At 46.9% G+C, this 25,428-nt stretch overlaps 1 protein-coding gene across 7 annotated transcripts in view; it reads right to left on the bottom strand.

The window, feature by feature from the left end:
- Positions 1-4,092: 4,092 nt before the first annotated feature.
- NUP214 (nucleoporin 214) overlaps positions 4,093-25,428 on the bottom strand; it is a 112,408-nt gene continuing 91,072 nt past the window's right edge. For 2 of the 7 annotated variants that reach the window (XM_031654644.1, XM_031654648.1), the window contains exons 31-36: positions 23,497-23,653; positions 15,382-15,534; positions 9,469-9,640; positions 7,014-7,153; positions 5,492-5,516; positions 4,093-4,346 (exon numbers count right to left, since the gene is read on the bottom strand). In XM_031654644.1, the coding sequence (XP_031510504.1) occupies positions 4,313-4,346; positions 5,492-5,516; positions 7,014-7,153; positions 9,469-9,640; positions 15,382-15,534; positions 23,497-23,653 (681 nt within the window). In that variant the 3' untranslated portion in view covers positions 4,093-4,312. Of the gene's footprint in view, positions 4,347-5,487; positions 5,517-7,013; positions 7,154-9,468; positions 9,641-12,326; positions 12,494-15,381; positions 15,535-23,496; positions 23,742-25,428 lie in introns of those variants that run through there. The other 5 variants (XM_031654646.1, XM_031654645.1, XM_031654647.1 and 2 more) reach the window with 5 other exon arrangements.

The following is a 25,428-nucleotide window of genomic DNA, read 5'->3' as shown; positions in this document are numbered from 1 at the left end:
CCCAAAGTGCTGGTATTACAGGCTTGAGCCACCGCGCCCAGCCTCTGGACAGGTCTTCTAAGAGAAATTACAAATGCGGCCAGGCGCGCTGGTTCACGCCTGTAATCCCAGCACTTTGGGAGCCAAGGAAGGCGGATGGCTTGAGCCCAGGAGTTCAGGACCATCCTGGCTAACATGGTAAAACCCCGTCTCTACTAAAAATACAAAAATTAGCTGGGCGTGGTGGCGGGCGCCTGTAGTCCCAGCTACTCGGGAGGCTGAGGCAGAAGAATCACTTGAACCTGGGAGGCGGAGGTTGCAGTGAGCCGAGATTGCACCACTGCACTCCACCCTGGTCACAGAGCAAGACTCTGTCTAAAAACAATTAAATAGAATAAACAACTAAGTGGCAGTCCAGAAGCTAAGTGGGGTGAGCTGCTGCCAGGCGGGACGAGGGCAAGGAAGGTCTTTCCTCCTGTTAGGGGGACTCACAGAGGAGCGTTCAAAGTGTTTGACTGGCAAGGAGGTGACTTGGCCCACTTGTACTTTCAGAGTTTTTCTTTTTTGAGCAGGTGCCAGAGAGCAGTTTAAATTTGCACTTGTGTTTCTTATCAACAATTTCAGATAAAATCCCTTAGCCTGGATTAACTGCAAAATAAACATGTTCGTGGGAGCTGGGTTCTGTGTTTCAGATGCCCCCTGGGTGGGTATTTATGGCTACTGTCCTTAGATTAAAGCAGAAGGCCCATGGGGTTCGCGGACCATCTGTACAAGAGTCACTCGCTTTAGGAAATCACTGTTTTAGGAAAAATAGATTCAAGGGCCTAGCCCAGCCCTGATGAAGAATCTCCAACGAAAGCCTGCGCGCTGCACTAGAGCCGCACCACTCCCCAGCAGCGGGGTCCTGTGCTTGATAAGGGGGCTGAAGGCCAGGCAGGAGATGTCCCTACCCCACAAACCAGATGAAGTCGAAGTGGGAACCAACTTGGGACCATTTCACCCAGATGTCAGGCCAGAGCCTGTGGGTGAGCACAACAGCATCACCAAGACTGGGAAGCAGGTTTGTGCCAGGTCCACCTCATTTAGTCCGAACCACCGCCCTGCCAGACAGGTATTCGAATTCTACTTTACAACTGAGGGGAAAAACTCTCAAGACATAGACGCCAAGCGCCTCGATCTGGTTACAGAGCAGGTGGGGGTTAGAGTGAGGGCAGCCTGCACAGTCCACTCCCTCTGTAATGCCAGACACCTGACCTAGGAGCCTCTCCGGAGGCTGCCACAGAGAACTCAAAGCTGAAAGCAGGCACCAGGACACTCACAGGTAGGCAGGGCCATGTGGAGGGGACCACTGGCTCAGCCACGTCATCTTGCCACAGGACTCACACTTTTGCCCCAACGAGAGGCTGGGATTGTGTCATTGTGTAACTGGGGTTCTTTCTACCCATCCCTGAGGAGCTTAATTTGGCCTCTATCCCTGTGTTGCCATCTGAAGCACCCATTACCAGTGGGATATGTGTGTCCGGAAAAGCCAAGCAAAACACGACCTAGCGCAGTCTGCCTTCCCCCTTTCCAGAGTTAAGCGGAACAGAAACATAAATGAAGCTGCCTGTGCCTGCCACTGCAGCACATGCCCCAGAAGGGCTGCGTGGGCATCCTTGGGGCCCCTTCTTGTCATCATCCAGACTCTTTGCCTGCCCTGATTTGGAGGCGGCTCAAGCCCCGCCATCTCCTCCCCGGGCAGGCGGGAGCGACCGTGCATTCCAGCCGGACATCCCGACAGCTCGGGCGTCAGGGGATGCAGGCTGAGCTGACCCCTGCCATCTACCACTGTAATCGAACCCAAAAAAGAAACTTGTAGGGGCTCACAGGCCTGTAGGACATTCTTCCGGGGCTGCTGCCTGACAGGGAGTGGGGGTGTTATCTGCCTGAGCACAGCTGATAGTGCCTTATGGAGAGATGTCACATGCCACCTCAATGGAGGATCAACGCAGAGAATTTGAGGTCAAGGGTTTAGGCCGAACCATTTCTATTTATAAAAAGGAGTGTCCAGGGGGAAGCAGAAGGGTAGGAGAAGACTGGCTCGGCCTGGGTGCCAGTCAGCAGGATGACAGCCAAGGGCAGAATGGAGCCTGCAGCACCTCTCCCTTTAAAGCTAAGCCCTCCGCCATGAGCCTCTCCTGTCAGAGCTTGAGTCCCTTTGTCTTCAGATGGCCTCTGTATACAAACTAGCACGAGCCCACGTGGGAGAAACATGCCTTGTGACTGGCTGTGAATGTCACTGGGGACTGTCCCCCCACTTCATGGCTGAGAGGGCCTCCTGTGAACACAGGGTGGAGAAGGTGTCAGGCTCTTCAATTCTACAAGGACCAAAAAGGGCACACATTAAATTTTTGGAGACCCCAGCTCTTTGGGAGAGGCAGGGCCCCTAGATAACGGACCGTACAGACAGCCCCTCCCTCTCCTAACTGCACAGAGTGCAGGGTGACAGACATCCAGAGACACCACGGATCTAATTTCAGCTCTTGGCTCTGCTGGCATCTGGTTGAGGGAGGGATTTCTGAAACCCAACAGTGCTATACAATGAGATTCCTCCTCTTTTTTTTTTTTTTTTTTGAGACGGAGTCTTGCTCTGTCGCCCAGGCTGAAGTGCAGTGGCCGGATCTCAGCTCACTGCAAGCTCCGCCTCCCGGGTTCACGCCATTCTCCTGCCTCAGCCTCCCGAGTAGCTGGGACTACAGGCGCCCGCCGCCTCGCCCGGCTAGTTTTTTGTATTTCTTAATAGAGACGGGGTTTCACCGTGTTAGCCAGGATGGTCTCGATCTCCTGACCTCGTGATCCGCCCGTCTCGGCCTCCCAAAGTGCTGGGATTACAGGCTTGAGCCACCGCGCCCGGCCCAGAGATTCCTCCTCTTGCGAGCTTAAGAAATCACCAAAAACAAAGCCAGGTGGGTATCTAGCCTCTATCTGAGTCCTCTGGAGCCAGAGTCCCCAGGATGGAGGCTGGGAATGTGTACTTGACAAACAACTCTGCAGGTGATGCTGGGGCATAGGCAAGATGGGGACCATCAGACCAGGTGGTGACACAGTGGGGACCTCACCATGGTCTACTGTCCCCCCTTAAGCCATCAGAACCAAGGAGGTCACACTCTCCGCAACATGAATTAATGTCATGTCAAACTTTTATTAAAACATGAAAAAAAAACAACCTGCCAATATGTAAAACTCAAAAAAAAAAAAAAAAAAATCCCTTCCCAACTCGCCCCTGCTCATGACCCAAGCCAAAGCGCTGTCAGATTCTGGGTCTGAAAGAGAAAGTCTTACATCTGTTTTCAATGCGAGATGGTCCTTGTTTGATGGCAACCATCTAGGATGTTACAGGCCTCAAAGATACTGCATTAAAGATAAAGAAGCACTATAACAGAACTGCAGTGATGAACTCTGGGCCGTGCTAGCAAACACTGCTGTCAAATCCACTACCGTTCTGCTAGTGTTGTCCGGCAATAGCAGTGTCTTCCCACTTCCTGGGTCTACCCAAGGGCTATCTGCACTGTGGTTAGCAGACACTGGGTAGGTGTGGTTACCAATGTCACTGCCACATACAGAATATAAAGGCTGTCTTCTCAAGCAACTGGTCCCTCCTCTCTGGAGTAGGACACATAGCACCCAAGAGCCACATGGAGATGAGCGGACAAGGCCGGCTAAGGGGCAGCACTATCCTGCCTCACGCTGGCTATTATTATACTGAAGAGCGCTATGCCTGCTTCTGAAACTCAACTGCTGCTGGCATGAGTGGCTTCCTGTGCCTCTTCTCAATCTCAGAGTGTGTCCTTGGATGGTCCTGATATACAACGGCAAAAAGAACATGGAGAGGAGATAACCAAGTTTTGGCCTCAAAAAGACAACCCACCAGCCTTCAACCTCTTCCCTATGTGGAGGGCGCTAGGTCCAAGTGAGACCATGGCACATTCGATGCTATTTACCAACACCCGACGCTGGTGACTTTGGATGCCATCCTTGAAGACACAGTGCTGGCTGATGGAGGCTCTGCTGGCTTCTCAGAGCCACAGAAACGGGGCTATCTCCTTGGCTGTGATCTGAAAAAATGCACATACATTCTGTACAGAAACAGACAGTTTAATAGTGGCAGGGAAAACCCAACGCGAAATATAAAACAAGTAATCACGCGTCTCGTGAGTTTCGATTTCTGTTGTTTCTTTCTGGGTGTATGTGTTCTGATGGCAGCGTCGGTCTGAGCAGCCTGCTCCAGCATTTCTCGGTGAAGCAGCTGAGGATGCAGTTGGTCCCAGGGACCAAAGGGCCTGATGACTCCCCCTCAGCTTCGCCAGCCACCAAAACCCTGCACAGACCTGCAAGGAAGCACAGGAGAGTGGTGGAGTCAGCTGCTCTGTCACAGAGCAGTCACAGGCTCTGCTGCTCTGCCTGTGTGCAAAGGTCAGGACTCCGATTTTTTATTATTATTTTTTTGATAGAGTCTCACTCTGTTGCCCAGGCTGGAGTGAAGTGGCGTGATCTCAGCTCACTGCAACCTCCGCCTCTCGGGCTCAAGCACTTCTTCTGCCTTAGCCTCCCAAGTAGCTGGGATTACAGGCATGCACCACCATGCCTGGCTAATTTGTGTGTATCTATATATGTATATATATTTTTAGTAGAGATAGGGTTTCACCATGTTGGCCAGGCTGGTCTCAAACTCCTGACCTCAAGTGATCTGCCCACCTTGGCCTGCCAAAGTGCTAGGATGACAGGTGTGAGCCACTGTGTCTGTCCAGTTTTGTTTTGTTTTTTTTTCCTTTTGAGACAGGGACTGGCTGTCACCCAGGATGGAGTGTAGCAGTACCATCTTGGCTCACTGCAGCCTCGACCTCCCAGGCTCAAGTGATCCTCCCACCTCAGCTTCTGGAGTAGCTGGGACCACAGGCATGAGCCAGCATGCAGAGCTAATTTTAAAAATTTTTAGTAGAGATGGGGTCTCACTATGTTGCCCAGGCTGGTCTTGACTCCTGGGCTCAAGCAATCCTCCCACCTCAGCCTCCCAAAGTGCTGGGATTATAGGCATGAGCCACCCACCTGGCTGAGACTGAATTTTAACACCATGAAATTCTACACAGAAGCAAAGAGGATGGATCAGCACATGAGACCTGGTGATGGCCCAGAGCCCAGGGGTTAGCACACGGCTTCCGAGAAACCCCCAAGGGCAGTCACGAGCAGCATCTTCTCAGCGCTGCCCTCAGGCCCGGCTCACTGGCAGGCTGCTCTCTTTCTCTCTGAACCATGTCTCTTAAGAAGGCGAGGCCTGGCACCTTCTGTCACATTGCTACAGAGAAGAGCAAGTCCACAAAACCCAAACCCTGCTGCTGAACCCCCACACTTCCAGGACAAACTCTAAAAACAGGAAAAAATGAAAAGAAAATGCACAAATCCAGCAAGATCCACACACTTCCAACCTTATTTAATGCTTTTAATTAAGGTCAGACTCAAAAAGGGGGATACTTACGAGTTATTTGATCCAAAGCTGAAGCCTGAAAAGCAGAAGAGAGAAGTTAAAGCACGCGTCCACTCGAAAGACGAAGGTGGTCCCCATGCTAAGTGCCTGCCCTCCTGTGCTTCTCATTCATGGGAAGCCCTCCGTGCCTCCCCCACCTACAGGAAGGCAGGAAAGGTACATGCAGAAGCCCCTTTATTCTGAGTTTGTCCTCTGGAGCTGCTCAGATCCCCCAGAAGGCAGAAGAAATCCTTTACTTTTTATGAGTTATCTTCTTGGTATTTTAGGTTCTTCCTCCCTCCCCGGCCCCAGCTGTAGGCAGAGGGTCTCTGGTTTGGCCTCTCTCTCAACTGCGCTGGATCACACAGATTCATTTCATTAGGAAAACTTTTTTTTTTTTGTGCTGTGGTTGTTTTTCCATCCATTTGCTTCCTCTTCTTTTTGAGGGCCAGAGAAGCAAGATGGCTGGATTCTAGGCCTGGTTCTGCTGCTGACTGACTCTAGGCAAATCACTTAGTTCCTTGGAGTTTGTTTCTTCATTGGTACGATTGTAATGACACCTAAATTCTGTGCCTCATCAGTTTATTGCAAGAACAAAACGGAAGACACATATTCTGCCATCTGAAGACGCAGAGTGTTAAACAAATGCAAGATGTTTTGTGAAGTTTCTACGTGTTTTCTTTCTTTTTTTTTTTTTTTTTGAGTCTGTTGGCTTAGATTTTTAAACCAAGGCCTAGTAAGACCATTATTATGTTGGGCTTCTCAAATCCTGAGAGGAAATAAAGACAGTAATTTCTTTGGTAAGAAATGACACAATGTTCTAAGCCTAACCAAAACCTAAAAAATATATATATTTTTCGGCTGGGCGTGGTGGCTCACGCCTGTAATCCCAGCACTTTGGGAGGCTGAGGCGGGTGGATCATGAGGCCAGGAGATGGAGACCACCCTGGCTAACCCAATGAAACTTCGTCTCTACTAAAAATACAAAACATTAGCCAGGTGTGGCGGTGGGCGCCTGTAGTCCCAACTACTCAGAAGGCTGAGGCAGGAGAATGGCATGAACCTGGGTGGCGGAGTTTACAGTGAGCGAAAAAAAAAAATTTTTTTTTTCAACCACTTTCAGTATGTTACGTATTTATTTATTTTGAGACAGGGTCTCATTCTGTCACCCAGGCTGGAGTGCAGTGGTGCAATCACAGCTCACTGCAGTCTCGACCTCTCGGGCTCCAGTGATCCTCCTGCTTCAGCCTCCTGAGTAGCTGGGACCACAGGTGTGTGCCACCATGTCTGGCCAATTTTAAAATTTTCTGTAGAGAATGGGGTCTTGCCATGTTGCCCACGCTAGTCTCAAACTCCTGGGCTCAAGTGATCCTCCCGCCTTGCCAAAGTGCTGGGATTACAGGCATGAGCCACGTGCCTGGTCAGCTTTTAAAATACTAAACAGACTGGTCAGGTAAAACATACTCATTTGTTTGGGGGAAGAAGGCAAGAGGGACCCACTGTGCTTGAGCAGGGAGAACTTGTGGCAGCTTACCTCCTGTGCCTGATCCAAAACCAGAGAATCCGCTACTCTGGGTCCCAAAACCAGAAGTCTGTTGGGACAGTGATCCGAAAGTGGGGGCATTCTGACTTGCGAGTGTGCCGAAGGATGTGGTGTTGCTGCTGCTCCCAAACCTGCGCTCCAGTGAGAAACAGACCGAGGTCAGTGGGGCCTCTCACCACTCGGCCATCTGCAAGCCTCAGCCCCCTGCCGTAAATCTCAATATACACGACACACATGATCCAGGGTGACAGGCTGGGCCTAACTAGCAGCCTTTTAGAGAGAACGAGCTATCGTCCAGGGCCAACTTTTATCTCTGCTCTGGGAAGAAAAACGGCAGGACTACAGTATGAAATCCAACCTGGCCAGTGTTTTGGTTTCCATCCCCTATCAGAACACCAGGGCATTTGGGAACTATGCAGTACACATTTCCTGCTCTACCTCCAACAATCCTGAAGCTTTATTCTATCATTTTAGCATTTCTCACTTACCGACCATTCCCCCACATCCCGCTCCCATTTATTTATCTTCAGCTCCTCTTGGGATCTTGATTCTATTTACGTTTTCCAAGTCGTTTCATTCAGGATTTTGTATTTGTTTCCTGAATCAATAATTACTATCCAAAACAATGTAAAAGTGGCTACCATTTTCTTTCCCCTGCTGGCCCCACCTGGAGACAATCCCCTGTGCACCCTCGCTCAGTTCTCCCTCCAGATATGGTCCAGCACAGAAGGTGGCACTGTGTGGCCTACCAGAGCCCCTTGAATCATTTGCAGAGGAATTCAGCTGGGTTGGCGAGAGCTTCTGGGGTCTGGAGGTGACCAGGTGAGGGAAATACATCAGTGGTTTCTGGGAGAAGGGGCAGCACCTGGGGCAAGAGTCAACCCCAAAGCAAGAAAAAGTATCTAAAACTCCCCCTTCCCACCATTCTATTCACTGTTCATGGTGAGGTCAAGGCTCTTTCCATACAAAGGTGGCCAAGGGATCTGCTCTCATTGGACTTTCTCCCAGGAGCATCTGCTCCCTTCCTCCTCCTGCCTTGGGCCTCATCAGCAACAGCCTGCCCTTCTCAGAGGCCTGCCCTTCAGGGTAGGAGACAGGCTCATGGCCAGGGACCTGGAAGAAGGTAATGGGCTTTTATGGGGATTTAATAACTGACCTGGTATTAACCCTTTTTAGGACTGACTAACCAGCCAGTCAGGATTTGTGTGAGAGCTGCCCCAAGGCAGAATATGATACTTTTCTACTAGTAAAGAAAACAGCTGGTTTCAAATAAATAAATCAATTCTCAAGATACCCAGTCAACCCAAACCTTCCACCAACTCTGTGGTACTATGTGCTAGGTCATCACTGCAGAGAACAGCATCCATTAAGACCTCTGAGAATACCAGCCTAAGTGGGTCTCTAACTGTCCTTTCCAAGCTTTCCCTAACTTTAATTCTTGGGGTTTCCTGAGGGCAAACCTAAGGCATTAGTCTCCCTGTGAAACAGGAGCAGCAGCAGGCCAACCCTCACTCTTGCTGCTGCGCTCCAGCATCTTGCATGGAGGGAAAGGGTGTGAGTAAGAACATACTATAGTTTATTTTCAGGATAAAGATGCTGTTAGCTTGCCAAGACTCAGATCCCAAGTATCTCTACAATTCCCCCAGACAAAATCATCTCCCCTCCCCCAAGTCTTCAGCTCATGTTGAGCCCAGTACTGTGGTGAGAGGCATTTTAGAACTTTCAGGCATCAACACCTCCTTTGAATGACAGACTTGGTAGTCACCCCATGTACAATTTTTAAATTGGGATGTTGTGGTGGGGTGAAGATTTTTTTTCCCTTGGGGTTTTGGCAACCAGACTGAAATTCTGCCCTTAAAAGCAACTCCCTAACATGGCCTTTTCCAGTGCAGACGCACATGAGGCAATGAAAGCAGCTTCGAAATTCCTGATCATCCAGGATCTTCCCATGGCGGGGGACCTGTGGAACTGAATACTCACTGTGGGGGCTGCAGGGGAGCAGGGGACACAGAGAGTTGTTTGTTCAAGGACAATGGGTCTAACACAGAATAATCCCAAGATGAAAGAATCTGGTGGAAACCATTCATTGAGGACTTCCTAACAGAAGCTCCACAAGGGAGTACCCCTTGGCTACAAAGCAGTAGTTAAGGCAGGGCTGGTGCCTTCCTTTAGCCCCAGCAGGAGAACAGGGGCTCTGATGACCAGCATTTCTCATACGAGGGAACAGCAACACAGCTGAGGTCCACCCATGAATTCAACAAAGCCTGGCTTAAAAGAAATGAGTCTTACCCTGGAGAGGAACAGGAATCCTCGAGGGAGTTGTTCACCAGTTTCAAGGGAGGGGCCTTCAGCTCATGGTCAAATTTCTTTTCAGAGCACGAGTACAGGCCCCTAGTGCTTTTTGGCTGGCATGTGGGTTCCCAAGGGCCCTCCCCAGGGGGCTTACCCGAATCCTCCTGCGCTGGCAGCCGCAGTGCCCTCTCCGAACACTTTGCCTCCCGTCGAGCCCAGAGGGCTTGTAAAGGCTGGGGCTGAACCGAATGCTGGCACCCCTCCAAACCCAGGGGATCCCCCAAAAGTAGGAGGGCTGCCAAACACTGGAGCAGCACCGAAGCCACCTGAGCAAAACAGAGGCAAACAAACAGAAATAGGGAGAAAGAGAGGAGGAGATAGGAAGAGAAGACATTAAGCAATGAGAAACCAAATCAAAATAGGAAGAAAAAAAGGGAAAAGAGGATATCAGCAATTCAAATGCAAGAACTAAAGAGCAACACCCACCGGCCCTTCTATCAAGAAAATAGTAATGAAAACAACAAAACAAAAGCCCTCAAAGCAAACCACCCCCCTCCATTTCCATCAGAGGGCTCTGGGGTCCCCTCAGGAGAGCTCCTGCAAACCCTGTGAAGTCAGTGTGAAGCCGTGTGAGCAGACCTCAGAGAGCCCACTCGGTGCACCTCCCACCCTTGCAGGTCCTCTGAGCTGTTTGGAGTGAAAAACCATTCTCGAAAACTCCAATCCCTACCCAGCTGTCAAAAAGATGACAGACTATATTACTTATCAGTACGCAGGCAAGACATCTAGCTTCACAGAAACCCAAATTATAAAATCAGAGGCTCAAAATCCCCTCTCAGGGAGAATTCCTGAATTGGGTCATAGCAGAGACAGACGTGCACATGGCGCCCAGCCAGGTGCTTTTTATTTATTTACAGTCTCATGGCTCCTACATCTCTCGTCGGAGTCTCTCTTTCTCTCGCTCAGTGGAGAAGGTTTTTTTTTTTTTTTTTTTTTTTTTAAATGCTTTTCTCCTGCAGTTTGGAATTACTTCTCAATTAAAAAATACACCAAATTTCTTCTTTGGAGGTAGGCTGCTGTATAAATCTAATAAAATAGTAAGTCAACAGTGAGGACAGCCCTAGAGTTCAGATGCCTTCTGCAAGTTGCCAACATTGCTGCCCAGTGAGCTCAGGCTGCCAGAGGGCAGCACCACACAGGTGGCCACACAGACAAGGGTGAGGTCACACATGGGGCACCCTACTCTGATTGATGGTGATGCCTGTCAGGCGGGAAGACAAAACATCCTCCCCTGAGCTATTCCTGATGTGGGTTCCCAAACTTCCAAGATACTGCTGAAATCATTCTAAAGTATTAGAACAGACACTCAGTGAGTGTCTTCTGGAATGAACGGAACAGAATGGCATAAGAAATGTGCTCTAACTGGGAGCAGTCTCTAAAGGGTAGTACTTCTTAAAGTGAGTTTTGGCCCATGAACTGCATGCTGGCGGGAGTAATGGTGGCTTAGCGACAAGCCTTTTCTCCCCTTTCAGAAAGTGAATCTGTTGTTAGAGGGATGAAATCTAGACTTCTTATTCTTTATGTAATCACAACACAAGATTCTGCTGTCTGAATCAGGAAAGATCAAATCCTGGGTATGAAAAGTTGTCAGCTGAATTCCTCAGTTAACTGTTACTTTGTGATTCACTCATGTGCCTATTTGCCATTAATAGTGGTAGGCTGCAAAACTGAGAAGATACTTTTTTGCTAAGGCTCATGTTTGGGTTAACATTCCGCATTTTAAAACCTTGAGTGAAATTCCAAGCCATGATAATGGAGACTGTTGGGTTATAAATATAACAGACTGGAAAAAAAAAGTGCTAAAAAACCCTTACAGTTGAATTATTTAAGACTGATCATAGATCTAGTTACACTTTCTTCCTAGACATGCAGGGCTTTATCCAGTGCCTTCTTTTCAATATTGCTTAGACTTCTTGGTGGAAGGTGAGTGAAAAATAGGAAGTCATGACGATACAGAAAATAAACTGGACAGGGGAGGGGTGGCGGTTAAGTATACACAGAGAGAAAAAGCCCCCAAACAACACACCTGGGTCCCAGCCAAATTACACAGGAAGAAAACAGTCACTCTGGCTTAAACAGGTAACTCCCTCCTGATGGCAGAAGGGGTTCGATTTTATCAGTTGCCGTATTTCATAAATTTCTTCTCCAGAAGAAATATAAATTTTCTAATAATCAATGATGATAAACTTTCTGATTTATTGAGGGCCCACTCTATGCCAGGGGCTTCACAGCAGTTCTCTTAAATCCTCCCAATAAACCTGGGATCCTTACATCACAGGGGAGGAAACTGAGACTTAGAGAATATGCCACTTGTCCAAACTTTAGCCAGCTGGTGGGTGCTAGAGCTGGGACTGGAACAAGGTCTGTGCGACTCAAACGTCCACCTCTCATCTTCCCATCATTCATCCCCTGCCTGCCTCCCTCCAAATCTAACACTTGAGCGAGAAAGCAGGGTGTAGACCACTGACCATGGTGGGCAGGGCAGCAAGGCCATCTTCACTCCATCCCACCTTCCTCCTGTCCTCTCCCTGGATGACCTCCAGCAGGATTTTTTTTTTTTGAGACGGAGTCTCACTCTGTCGCCCAGGCTGGGGTGCAGTGGCCGGATCTCAGCTCACTGCAAGCTCTGCCTCCTGGGTTTACGCCATTCTCTTGCCTCAGCCTCCCGAGTAGCTGGGATTACAGGTGCCCGCCACCTCGCCCAGCTAGTATTTTATATTTTTTAGTAGAGACAGGGTTTCACCGTGTTAGCCAGGATGGTCTCAATCTCCTGACCTCGTGATCCGCCCGTCTCAGAATTATTTTCTAATGCAATTTTACAGAAGGGAGGATAGACACTTTGGAATTTTTCAAAGACCCATCCAAATCATCAACTTAAAATCTCTCTTACAGCAAAAAGTGACTGCCCCGATGCCTGCGCAGGAAGGCAGTTCCTCCATTCACAGCAGCCCTTCCTTCTACTCCGGACTTTCAGTCCCCTCTTTCGACAGAAAAAGCTCTCCCAGAACCAATACGAGTTCGGCTGCAGAGAGATGAAGTCCCTGAAACATGAGGGGGCGTGGTCTTTCCCCTGCCTTCGCTTTGATGTTTATGGTTACTAGTTCATTCATCTTATGTACCTGAAAGATAATTTTTCTCTATTTGAGTCCTCAATCTAAGTATTACAGTTTCATGGGGCAAATAAATAAATACTAGGAAAAGTTGAGGCATATATTTTCTCTAAGACTGGACAAATAAAAGGGTCAGATTTTCTTTCTTTTTTTGAGACAGTCTTGCTCTGTTGCCCAGGATGAAGTGCAGTGGCATAATTTTGGCTCACTGCAATCTCTGCCTCCCAGGATCAATTGATCCTCCCACCTCAGTCTCCTGAGGAGCTGGGACTACAGGCATGCACCACTGTGTCTGGCTTATTTTTGCATTTTTTTTTTTGTAGAGACGGGTTTTTGCCATGTTACCTAGGCTGGTTTCAAACTCCTGGACTCAAGTGATCTGTCCTCCTTGGCCTCCCAAAGTGCTGGGATTACAGGTGTGAGCCACTGTACCCAGTATCTGAATTAGGTGTGATATTCCTTTTTTCTTTTAGAGATAAAGGTCTCACTACGCTGCCCAGGTTGGTCTTGAACTTCTGGGCTCAAGTGATCCTCCCACCTCAGCCTCCCAAACTGCTGGGATTACAGGCGCAATTTCAAAGGTCAGATTTCCAATTCAATGGGGACATAATCCCAGGATAAAGAACCATATATAGGAAAACCATAAGAGTCAAAGAAAACATTATCAGTCTTCTAAAAACATACAAAGTTTTGATGATCGATGAACTAATATTCCCCAGTTGAAATGTTCACGATGTGCCTTTCTAACTGGGATAAAAGCCTTGTGGCCCTTTCATTTTTAAATAATGCACTGTGTGTGTGGCAAAAAGAAAGCTGCGAAGCCCATTCCAGAATATTGTTTTAATTTCTAGGAGCAGTATTAACAACTAGCAACCAAGGACTAAGCTACCTGAGTCACAGTCTGAGGTAAGGTACACAGTAGATTTGGAAACCACAGCACTTCAGGCTCTACACATGAGACTCCATGTATTAATTTGGGGCAGCCTTACTCCCAAGTCAGAGCCACCGATGCATCTAGTCCTGAGGTTGGATCCTTCCTCTGGAATTAGCATATTTCAGAGCATCCTATACATACGAGGGCCAAGTGTCCTGCCCACTTACCCACGGGGAGTTTGCTTTCAAAAGCTGCTTGCTCAAACAGCCTACCCTGGACCCCCCTGTCTTAAAAACAATTCTTTTCACACAACTTTCCATCAACAAGAACAGGAGTGCAGACTCCCCGCAGATCTCAGAGGCAGAAACAGAATGGAGAGGCAGACGACAGAAATGAAGTGCGTTTTCAGATCTAAACATATATTGTTCTTTAAAAATGTTTACTTATAAATACATCATACATGATTATAAAAAGGCACATAGTTTATATAAATGTATACTTTAATAGTAATGCTGGGATAAAAAGTAGTGCTAGGCCGGGCGCGGTTGCTCACGCCTGTAATCCCAGCACTTTAGCCGACCGGCTGATCACGCAGGTCAGAGATCCCAGACCATCCTGGCTAACACAGTGAAAACCTCGCCTCTACTAAAAATACAAAAAACTAGCCGGGCGAGTATGGGCCAGTCCCAGCTACTCGGGAGGCTGAGGCAGGGAGGAATGGCTGGAACCTGGGAGGCAGAGTTTGCAGTGAGCTGAGATCCCACCCCCAACACCCCAGCCGGGGGAAAAAACCACCACCCCAAAAAAAAAAAAAAAAAAAAAAAAAAAAAAAAAGTAGTGCTAGTAATGTTCCTTTTCCTTGTTTACATGGGTGTCAACTATGAAAATTAATTCAGCTGTGTACTTATGCTATTTGGATTGTGGATACACATATACTTCAACTAAAAATAAAGGGATCTGGGGGCCAGGAGTGGTGGCTCACGCCTGTAATCCCAGCACTTTGGGAGGCCGAGGTGGGGAGATCACAAGGTCAGGAGATCGGGACCATCACCATTTCACATGGTGAAATGCCATCTCTATTAAAAATACAAAAAATTAGCCAGGCGTGGTGGCGGGCGCCTATAGTCCCAGCTACTCGGGAGGCTGAGGCAGGAGAATGGCGTGAAGCTGGGAGGCAGAGGTTGCAGTGAGCCGAGATTGCGCCACTGCACTCCAGCCTGGGTGACAGAGCCAGACTCCATCTCAAAAAAACAACAACAAAAAAACCGGTTTGCGAAAGAGGGGATAGTAATATACAGATGAGAAATTAAACAGATAATCTGCTTTGACCCTCACAAATAATGGGCACCCCAACAAATCCATGACTCAGGATGCTTTCCTGTTGATACTTTAGTTATCATTTCCTTATGTGTTCCTTTACTTTGGTTGTTCTGCAGCTGTAAAATATTTACAATGTTTTCTTCCCAAGAAGACTCTGTGTTCTCTAAAGAGTTGCATTACAGCTGGGCGCGGTGGCTCACGTCTGTAATCCCAGCACTTTGGGAGGCCGAGGTGGGCAGATCATGAGGTCAAGAGATGGAGACCAGCCTGGCCAACATGGTGAAACCTCGTCTCTACTAAAAGTACAAAAATTAGCTGGGTATGGTGGCACATGCCTATAATCCCAGCTACTAGGGAGGCTGAGGCAGAAGAATTGCTTGAACCAGGGAGTCGGAGGTTGCTGTGAGCCGAGATCGCACCATTGAACTCCAGCCTGGTAACAGATTTAGACTCCATCTCACAAAAAAAAAAAAAAAAGGTTGCATTACTTGCATTCTATGCTTTTAAACATGTTTTTGAAGACCTGGAATCATGTTAGGAATGCAGCAGATGCTCAGTAAATATGAAGAGGAGGAAACAGTTAACTTCTTTACTCCAATCCTATTCTCTTGAGATAACCACCCTAGAGATGTCTCCTTCCAGATATCTACGCATAAACCAATATGCATAAAAAGATAACCATAACAAATAGACATAGGAGTACCTGTTTTGTTTGGAGAGGAAAACCCAAAGCCTTGGGATGCCACACTTCCTCCTCCAGAGCTGAAAGTGCCAGTGGGTTTCTGCTCTCCAAACGACGAGCTGGCAAATCCACCAAATGTCTTGGCCCCACTGTTTCCAAACAGGTTAGAGGTATCTGAAGAGACAAAGAGATGAAGATGTGAGGGAGGTCAGAGGGAGAGAAATGTCTTTACCTGCTTCTCAGAACAAAGAAAAAAATATCAGCTGGGTGTTTGGGAAGATGGGAATGACAAGCTGCCTAGAACCCAAGGGAGCGGAGCGACAGAGCGACAGGCACTTTCTCTGATTTTCACGCACCTTGCTGGGAAGTTTTTAGTCATTCTGGCACCCAGGCTCAGAATTTTCTGGCATGATTCTACAGGCACAAAACAAAGGAGCAGTGAGAGGCCCCACTGAAGAGGCTCCTTTGCTCACGGCGTGCTCCCGCAGGTGTCAGGATGGCCCAGCAATGGAGGCCATGGCTCAGCCCCACAGGCTGCTTTCTTCTGAAGAAAGGGTTTGCTTTGATTGGTTTCTTCACACCAAGACCAACTTCAAATTTTGTCAAACTAGGAAAATTAAAGTTAGAACAAATCCAAACCAGGCATAATGGCTTCTAGCACTTACTTACTGCTTTTATAGTCAAGTTCAGCATGCTTATGGCTGCCCGAGCTGCTCAGAGAATGGCAGTGAAATGAGAAAAATCATGGTGCTCCTATCTTTGATCCAAGAGGATATAGGGATGGTCTGAAGAATGTGAAAGAGGCTAGCAAGACTTCCAGTCAGATTTCCTCTAAGAGGTTTAATGAAGCCTTTGACCTTTTAGATACTTATCTAGGGGGTCATTCCCCCTCTCTCAACTATGCACTGAATTCACTCCAAGAATTAAAGGAAAAAAGGAAACTACTAAAAACCAAGATGGCTGAGAATTTTTTTTCACCTGTTACAAGAAATGCAAACCTGACAGACAATAAATAGCCAAAGTCTAGATACACAGAAGCTGTCACTCAAATACAGCATAGGATATGTCAGAGTTTTCAAACTTTTTTTTGTGGGGGGAGGGGTGTTGGTGGGAAGGCAAGGAATAACTCACGTTTCCTACCACGTCTGGATGGGTGTTTTATTAAATATATGCCCACAAGGCAGGCAGAAGCTATCCTGAAGTGGAGTGGATGCCCAAAGACACAAGGCATAAATGGGAGGCACAGCGTATGCTCTGGGTAATCACTGGGTGGGTAATAAAGGACCAGTCTCTCCCTAAGCCAGTCAGGTGTTCACAGGGAAGGTGAAAGGAGAGGACTGGAAGAGGGGGAGCACTTAACATCATTTTCAAAGTTGAGCTGTTGGAAGGGGTGGCCCCCCCACCCCCATTAACCTGTCACTCCTCAGGTCTCTCAACTTGTGCTGTTACAAACCGACCCTAACAGGAGAGCCAACACGGTTAATACGTCCAGATGCAATGCTCTTAATCCACAATCCAGGAGGTGAGTGGCCTCACTTTGGGACCCAGTCACCTCAAATTTCCAGGCACCAGTAATACAATATGACTTGGCCCATCACATTATGGTCACTGCCCTAGAAAAACACTGCTGACAATTGGAGAGCCTGGCTAAGGACCCACATGGTCGGGTATGTCAGACATTGGCAGCTGGGTGGTTAAGAAATCCCTTTGTATCACCCTCATAACTCAGTACCACAGGATAATTTATCCCTTGATGGAGTCCCACAAAACGGCCTCCTGAGCAGTTTGACCTTCCCCTTATTGAGCTAGCCCAAAGTTAAGTTTGATTCCTTCAATGGCAGTACATTTGACACTGGAGATGAAAAACAGGCTTCTCAGCCATTCCGTTTACTTGGTATTTCAAGAACAGAGGGCTGCAATTTTGTACTTTGTTAGTGCTAGCAATGCAAAATTCAAATAGCAAACAAATTCAAAGGCAAGACTGGGGTTGAATCTCCTCTTGGAGAAATTTGGTGCAACCATATGAAATGAGAGGTGAAATGATTTTACTGAGATAGTGGTGGGAAGTCAGAGATCATTTAGAAGTCTTTGGGCTTTTTAATCTTTTTCTCTATTTAAAACTCTTTGACTTTAAAATCTTTATGGCATATCATAGTGGAACAAGCAGTGAAGTTTGCAGTCAGACCCAGGTGAGATTACCTAATAGCTGTGTGACCCTGGGCAAGGACTTAACTAAGTCCCAGTTTCCCCACACATATAACAGGACAGCAATCCTGACTCTGCATGGGATGCTGGGAAGATAACATGATGCACACAGGGCACTAGTGTGGTATGTTGTGGACCCTCAGAAAAGGCTGCTGCCCTTCTCTGTTCCTTCAACCTCCTCCTTCCACATCTCAATCACACTTCAGCTAGTAAGACACTGAGCAGGTCAGCAGGAGATAATGAAATCTTTTTCATTTTTAAAAGATCCCAAGAATGACACCATTAAAGCTGTAATCACTCTCATTTAGTCTCTCAAGGAGCTCTGCATGTTGAGACATTTTACCATTGATTTAAACTGCTCTGAAACATAGTAGCATAAAACAATGACTGCGACTCTGTTTCTAATGTCAACATGTGTTTCTTGGTTTTCTCCTAATGGTTCCAAAATAACACAATCTCTAGCTTTTGAAAATACGTTACCATATTCTCATATTACCAAAGAGAATATCTTGGCGAACAGAACAATATTTCACTATAGAAGATTCTTTTTGACTTGTAAATAAACTATCCAGTAAAAAAAACAAGTTTGTCTTTGCATAGCCATCTGTGACTGACACTTTAGGGGTGCCAAGTACAGGTAAGACTGTCATCTGCTCTGGGCTTCTGCCCTGCTGGCCAAACATGGATCCTCTTTGGTCTTTTATTTGGCAAAAACACTAGCATAATCCAACATGCGTGCCTGATCCAATCTGAATTAAATTATACTTAATATAAACTGGATAGTAATTAAATTTGACACAAAGAGTACCAGACCAGGCCCCGTATCATCCCGCAGGTCTAAAGTCACTGAACAAGAATTCAATGCACACTCTGAAGGGGTCTCTCAAGAAGCTCTTGCCCAGGATACTTTCCAAGATATTTTCTTCAAGAACAGTTGTAGAGGGACCCGTGAACCCACATGATCATCATCAAATGGCTTCTTCATCTCCTGATGAAACAAATATGTCTTTCAGGACCCTAAACAGAAAGAATGTGCTGGGAATGGCCCTACACAGTGTCCTCAGGACAATACTCAAGGAGGCAACAGGTCCTTATGGGTAACAATCTGCGGTGGTGGTGACTTTTAGATGACCCCATGGGTTCACAGGTTTTCTTTAGTAGAGTCTATGGGAATGACAGAGAGAAGCCCTTCTTGCAAGCTTTGAGCTTCTGGATACAGAACATGCCAACTCCAAGCACTGGTGTTCTCAGCTTGTCTCTCCTGGTCATTGTTATAGTTCTCATGACTTCTCAGGGGTCAAGTGGGCAGGTTCAGGGCTAAGCAGCCCAGGGCATAAATGTCACAAAGAGAACTGCTCAAATAACTCTCTATAATGGGGTCTTTTCCATGCATAAGTGTTGCCAAAAAAGGCATACCTGGGAGACGTTATGTAAACATGGCCCATCAAAGCTCGGGAAAAGCATCTGGACTAAATCCTGGCTATGCCACTGAACAGCTGTGCAGCTTCTGCAGTCTATATCTCCTCTTGGACCTGATTTTCCTATCAGTGAAATGGGGACAGCCACATCTAAAAGCACTGTTGTAAGAAGTGGTTAGCTCACATGCATTGAGCTTCTGGCACACAGTAGGTGATTAATAAAGGCTGGTTTATTTCTGCTTGATGGTTTGTGTAGTGATGAAATCCAAGGGCCACAGGATTTCCAGAGAGGGAGCAATCATGATGGGCCTGAATGACCCTCAGGCAAAGGTGCACTGCACACAGAAACAGCCTCGCATTCATCCTTAAAAGGACAGGCTCAGAAGGTGGGTGCAGGGTGCCATGTGAACCTGGAGGAAGTGAGGGAGGGATGCTTGTGTGGACAGCAAGCAGACAAACTGGCCAAACCAGAAGGAACGTGCTGGGGAACTGAGTATAGTCAGAAAGGTACTTTGGGGCCAGCTCAAGGAGGGCCCTGAATTCCAGTTTCAAGTTTGTTTGGACTTTATCCTATAGTCAGTGGGAAGCTGTCCAAGGGTTTTGAGTAGGAAAAGGGGCAAAATAAATGCAGTCTTAAGACTCAGTTTGGCATGGAGTTTTAGACCACAATGGAAGAGCCAGGGGGAAGGGAGAAGAAGATTGTGATGAACCAGAGGACCATGGGGAATGCCCCATAGCAAAATGCAGCGGGGAGTGAGGGGGTTGGTAGGGGGGAAGGAGAGAATGTAGAGAAAAGAAGAGGAGCAGAGGAAGAATTGTTTGAAAGGCAGAAGGAACCAGGAGAATCAGTTCATACAGTCCAGGAAAGAAGTGGTGCTCAAAGCATCAAATGATGCAGAGCCACCTAAGGAGAAAGAGGCTGTCACTGATGATTCTGCAGAAAGTATCCTGAGTAGACTTTCCCCAGACGACTCCCAGCTCTTCCTTCTCCACTGTTCCTTCCTCTTATCCTGTACTTGGTGGCTCTCAGGGTTAAAAAAAATTCCTGTCCCTTTCATTATCGAATCATACACTTAGTACCCCCAAAAACTGTTGAAATAAAATCATATACTTAGTTTTTAAAAATAATATAATGTTAAGTGTTTCCTCGACTCCTTCAAAATCACTTAAACTTCCCTTAGGCACACATGTAAATTGTTGGTTTATAGTTAACAGCCAACATTTAGAAGATGAAGACTAACGGGTTATCCGGTATCAAGAATAGTTATGTGTTTACTTTAAACCAGAATTAAAAGAATTAGTCAGTAATGTTTGACAGGCTGGGGAGCCCTGGTTTGTAGGGTTTTCTGATTTCCATGATATCAATACTCTACAATGGCTACTTTCAGGCTACCCCACACGATGTCACCAAACGAGCAATTGGGAAGATGTGCATGGCTGGCTCTCCTGTGTCTGTGCAAACCAGCTACAGCCAGCCACTGACAAAAGGCAACTCCTTGACAGTCAAGAGCCATGGCATTAGAGATGAGTAAATGAATGTTTACAGGGATATGACACATTTAACTTTCAACAAAATTGGCCAGTAACACAACCTCACATATGATACCTTAGCTCTGGGATAAACCCAAATTTCTAACTGCAGTGGAGCATGTTAGTAAGTGTCTATTCTGTGCCAGATTCTGTGTTTGGCATGTGACATACAGTCTAGCTGAGCTCTACATCTGTGACTTTCTCACTCTGTGACCTCAGCATTCTGGGCTTGTTTCCTCAATGGAAAATGAAGAGCCATAAAAGGACGATGTTTTCAAAGTATGTGCTATGGAGCCTCGCAGTCGTGTGGTGCCAGCCAGCTGTGTGTCTTGGAGTTCTTGACCCCTGCTTCAGCATGAACCTACTTGTGTTTTCCTTGTCAGGATGCTACTTAAGAGTTCATTGGCAAAAACGGTTTTTGAAAACTACTAGACTTGATTTCTAAGATTCAGGATTCTAAATCCCTCCTGGCCAACTGAAACCTAAAGAACAAAAACTTCTGATTATATAATTTCACGAATTAAAAGGTATGTGTCTCTTGACAAGTAATCTTTCCTTATGTATTAGTGGAGTGGACAGTGACAACAAAATAACTAGGTTTTTGTTTGTTTGGTTTTTGAGATGGGGTCTTGCTGTGTTGCCCAGGCTGAACTAAAAAAAATGACTAGTTTTTGATTTAGGAATTTAGAAGGGCAAATCAGGATAGAAAGTTTTGCTAACTGCACAGGTCTTAATATTAAGGAAACATCCGTCATGACTGCAGAACACTAGCTCATGATTCATGGAGATCTCACATAGCACAACAGATGAGAGAAACTTCATGTAGAGCATATTAAATGAGAGAAGCTGAGACAAACAGGACAGGCTCCCAACTTCTAATCTCAGCCTCTGTCTGAGCAGCAGGATAATAGATCTACACAAACAGATTTCTTTCATTTCCAACCATGAATACACAGCTCAACAAAGAATTTTTAAGGCCAAGCGCGGTGGCTCACACCTGTAATCCCAGCACTTTGGGAGGCTGAGGTGGGCAGATCACTTGAGGTCAGGATTCAAGACCAGCCTGGCCAACACGGTAAAATCCCATCTCTACTAAAAATACAAACACTAGCCAGGCTTGGTGGCAGGCGCCTGTAATCCCAGCTACTCGGGAGGCTGCGCTGGGAGAATTGCTTGAACCCGGGAGGTTGCAGTGAGCCGAGATTGTGCCACTGCACTCCAGCCTGGGCGACAGAGCAACACTCTGTCTCAAAAAAAAAAAAAAAAAGGCCAGGTGCGGTGGCTCAAGCCTGTAATCCCAGCACTTTGGGAGGCCGAGATGGGTGGATCACAAGGTCAGGAGATCGAGACCCTCCTGGTTAACATGGTGAAACCCCTTCTTACTAAAACAAAAATTAGCTGGGCATGGTGGCGAAGCCGTAGTCCCAGCTACTCGGGAGGCTGAGGCAGGAGAATGGCGTGAACTTGGGAGGGCGGAGCTTGCAGGAGCTTTGCATCCAGCCACTGCACTGCACTAGGGGCCTGGGCGGCTGGTTTGTGACTCTGTCTCAAAAAAAAAAAAAAAAAAAAGGTTCGACACGGTGGCTCACCTCTGTAATCCCAGCACTGGGAGGCCAAGGCAGGCAGATTCACAAGGTCAGGAGATCAAGACCTCCTGGCTAACACTGTGAAACCCCCGGCCTCTACTATAAAAAATACAAAAATTAGCCAGGAGTGATGGCAGGCTCTGTAATCCCAGCTATTCGGGAGGTGGAGGCAGGGAGGTTCATGGAATCTGGAGCGGAGCTTGCAGTGAGCCGAGATCGCGCCTAGCACTGCACTCCAGCTTCCTGGTGACAGAGTGAACCCTGTCTCCAAAAAGGCCGGGCGCTGTGGCTCAAGCCTGTAATCCCAGCACTCGGGAGGCCGAGGCGGGTGGATCATACAGTTTAGACTGCACTGTCCCTGGCTAACATGGTGAAACCCCGCCTCTACTAAAAAATACAAAAACCTAGTCAAGGCTGCAGTGGGTGCTCTGGTGTCCCAGCTACTTGGGGAGGCTGAGGCAGAGAATGGGCGAAACCCGGGAGGCGGAGGCTTGCAGTGAGCTGAGATCCTGCCACTGTACTCCAGCCCTGGGAGACAGAGCCAGGACTCCATCCCGTGACGATGATAAAGAAGGCTGGGCATGGTGGCTCATCCTATAATCCCAGCACTTTGGGAGGCCGAGGCGGGTAGAGGAGTTTGAGACCAGATTGGTCAACATGGCTAAACCCTGTCTCTACCAAAAATATCAGCTGGGCATGGTGGCGCATGCCTGTAATCCCAGCTACTTGGGAGGCTAAGGCAGGAGAATCGTTTGAACCCGGGAGGCGGAGGTTGTAGTGAGCCGAGATTGCACCATTGCACTCCAGCCTGGGCAACAAGAGTGAAACTCCGTCTCAAAAAAAAAAAAAAAAAAAAAAAAAAGAAATTAGCTCAAGAAAGTACCAGCAGATACAGCTTCAGATGAAAATAAAACAAAAATGTAAGAGGTGAGAAACAGTAAAGGCTTCAACTTTTGGATGACATCTCCCCACAGGAGCTGAATTTTAAGGAAAATTCGGAGAGTACTACCCAAATGAAAGTCTACACGCTCTCCTCCCAGCATCCTCGGCTTGCTCTGCTGCCGCTCATTTATGCTTGTCTGCTTGCCTTCACTTCAAGTCACTCCAATACTAAGAAACAGAACAATTGGGCCTTGGGAGAGAAGAGGGGAGCAGCTCAATACACAGATCCTCTCCCTGCAGATCTGATGTCTTTTCATGATTATATAGCACATCTCATTAAAAAACCAAAAATAAAAAACCAAAACAGATCACACTGCTTTGGGGAAGATATTTTAAATGGGCCTTCTAGATATTTTTTTTTTCTTTTTGTATTTGTCACTGAAGCTTTGATAACTCCCTAAGAATGAAAATGGCATCAGGGTACCAAGGGACTGGGAAAAGTCTTCTCAACTTACTTGCAGTACCTGTGGATCCAAAGCCCCCACTGGCCGAGCTGAACGGGTTTTTGTTGGCTGCATCCTGACTGGGTTTTCCTCCAAGGCCACTGAAGAAACCTCCCCCTCTTCCAGTGTTTCCAGACCCAAACACGCTACCACTGGAAGAGGATGATTGCTAAAAAACAAAAGGGTCAGGAAGCAAGATAGGATGAGAGGTCATCGTGAAATGGCAGGCTGCATCCGTGGGCAGGAGGTACTCACAGCTGGTACAAATGGAAAAAGCAAGAGAACTCTGATTAGTTCTGGTACAAATGCTCTAACAACCACAAAAGAAGCTAGACTCTGGACAGGGACTTCCTACCTATGAGAAATTCTCAAGCTATTCCATGTTCACGGTTCTCTGAAAACATGACTTAGGGTAGGTGGGAACTTTTAATGTTTATCTGCCACGCTGCCCACACTGTCTGTTTGACACAATACCAGGGTCAGGAAAACCAAACCCACAGGAGATCCACCAAATAAAAAGTTTGAAAACATTTACAAGCTATTATGAACACCACTTATTCTGATTCCTCCAGTGTTTGGCTGAACTCATCAGTAATGGATGGTAAGTGATTTTCACTGTCTTTCTCTCAATTTGTGTGCTTTTATTTCATAATGACTTTCCCAGTGCTGCAGAAGTAAGCTTAAATTAGCTTCATTGTTGAAATGATGACCAAAGCTGAATTCGGCCCAAGTTCGCAAATCTCACGCTCAGAAGATGCTGCTAGTGCAGGGGCAAATGCTGACTCGAGGCAATGTCAGGTCCCAGACACTTAACTTCTCTGGAAGCTGGTTCTTAAAGAACAACTGGGTTACATCTGAGGGGCCATTCACATTAGTTAAGTGTCATCTCTCTGTGGCTGAGAATGCAGAATAAGATGGACTTTAGAAAGGGGCCACTGTGCACAGAAACTTGCAAGAGCAGAGCGGTGTTATCGATTCCCTCCTGTAAAATGGGGGTAATAAACTACCCACCTCAACATGGTGGCGAGTGAATTACATGAGCCAAGAAATGTAACATACTTTAGAACAGAGCCTGAAACAGACTTACATGCTCAAAAAATGGTTGTTCAGTGTTTTAACCAAAATGAACCAAAACTCAAGCACTCTGTATGTGCTAGACACATTTCTAAGTATTTTCTAAGTAATCATTTAATCTCTACTCGTTGAACCTCCAGGGGCCACTTCTGAAACACCCCCTACCCCCCAGGGTATCCCCTCCTTTCTACTCTGGTCTGAACCACCTAACCCCAAGCTTTTGCCCAGACTATGCAACAACTTAGCTGGTCTTTTGCTCCCACTACAGTCTATGTCTACATAGCAGCTGGAGCACTACTTGCAATGCAGTCACATCATTTCGCTCCTGTCTACCAATTCCAGAAGGCCCTACATGATCTGTCCCCCGTCCACCGCTCTGACATCATCTTTTATCACCCTCCCCCTCACTCAGGACAGTCACACATATCTTCTGTGCCTCAAATACAACAAGCTAATTTCTGTCTTAGGGCAACATACTTAATGTACTTCCTAGTCTCTTTTTTTTCCCCTTTAAATTTCTTAACAACAACAACAACGACGACAACAAAACAGTACCAATTCACTACAACCATTTAAAAACTAGGAATCCAATCCAGTCCTAACAAAAAATGGCTCTGATAACTAGTAAACTGCCACGGAAAGGTAGAAAACCTAAAAATGAATGCATGCACGTGGAAGGTATCTGACTGCTTAGCTGACAACCATGCATCAGGCTGAAACACAGAAAACTGCCAGTATATGAGCATCTTGCCTGACAAAGCTCAGAAACCTCAAATGGTTCAGCTTAATTTTTAAAATGTGATTTGATAGGTTGGGGGCAGTGGTTCACACCTATAATCCCAGCACTTTGGGAGGCCAAGGCAGACGGAT

This window comes from Papio anubis, chromosome 13 (assembly GCF_008728515.1).
Source record: "Papio anubis isolate 15944 chromosome 13, Panubis1.0, whole genome shotgun sequence".
Lineage (NCBI taxonomy): Eukaryota > Metazoa > Chordata > Mammalia > Primates > Cercopithecidae > Papio > Papio anubis.
The sequence above is the reverse complement of the archived record's forward strand: the minus strand, read 5'-3'. Positions and strand labels throughout refer to the sequence as shown.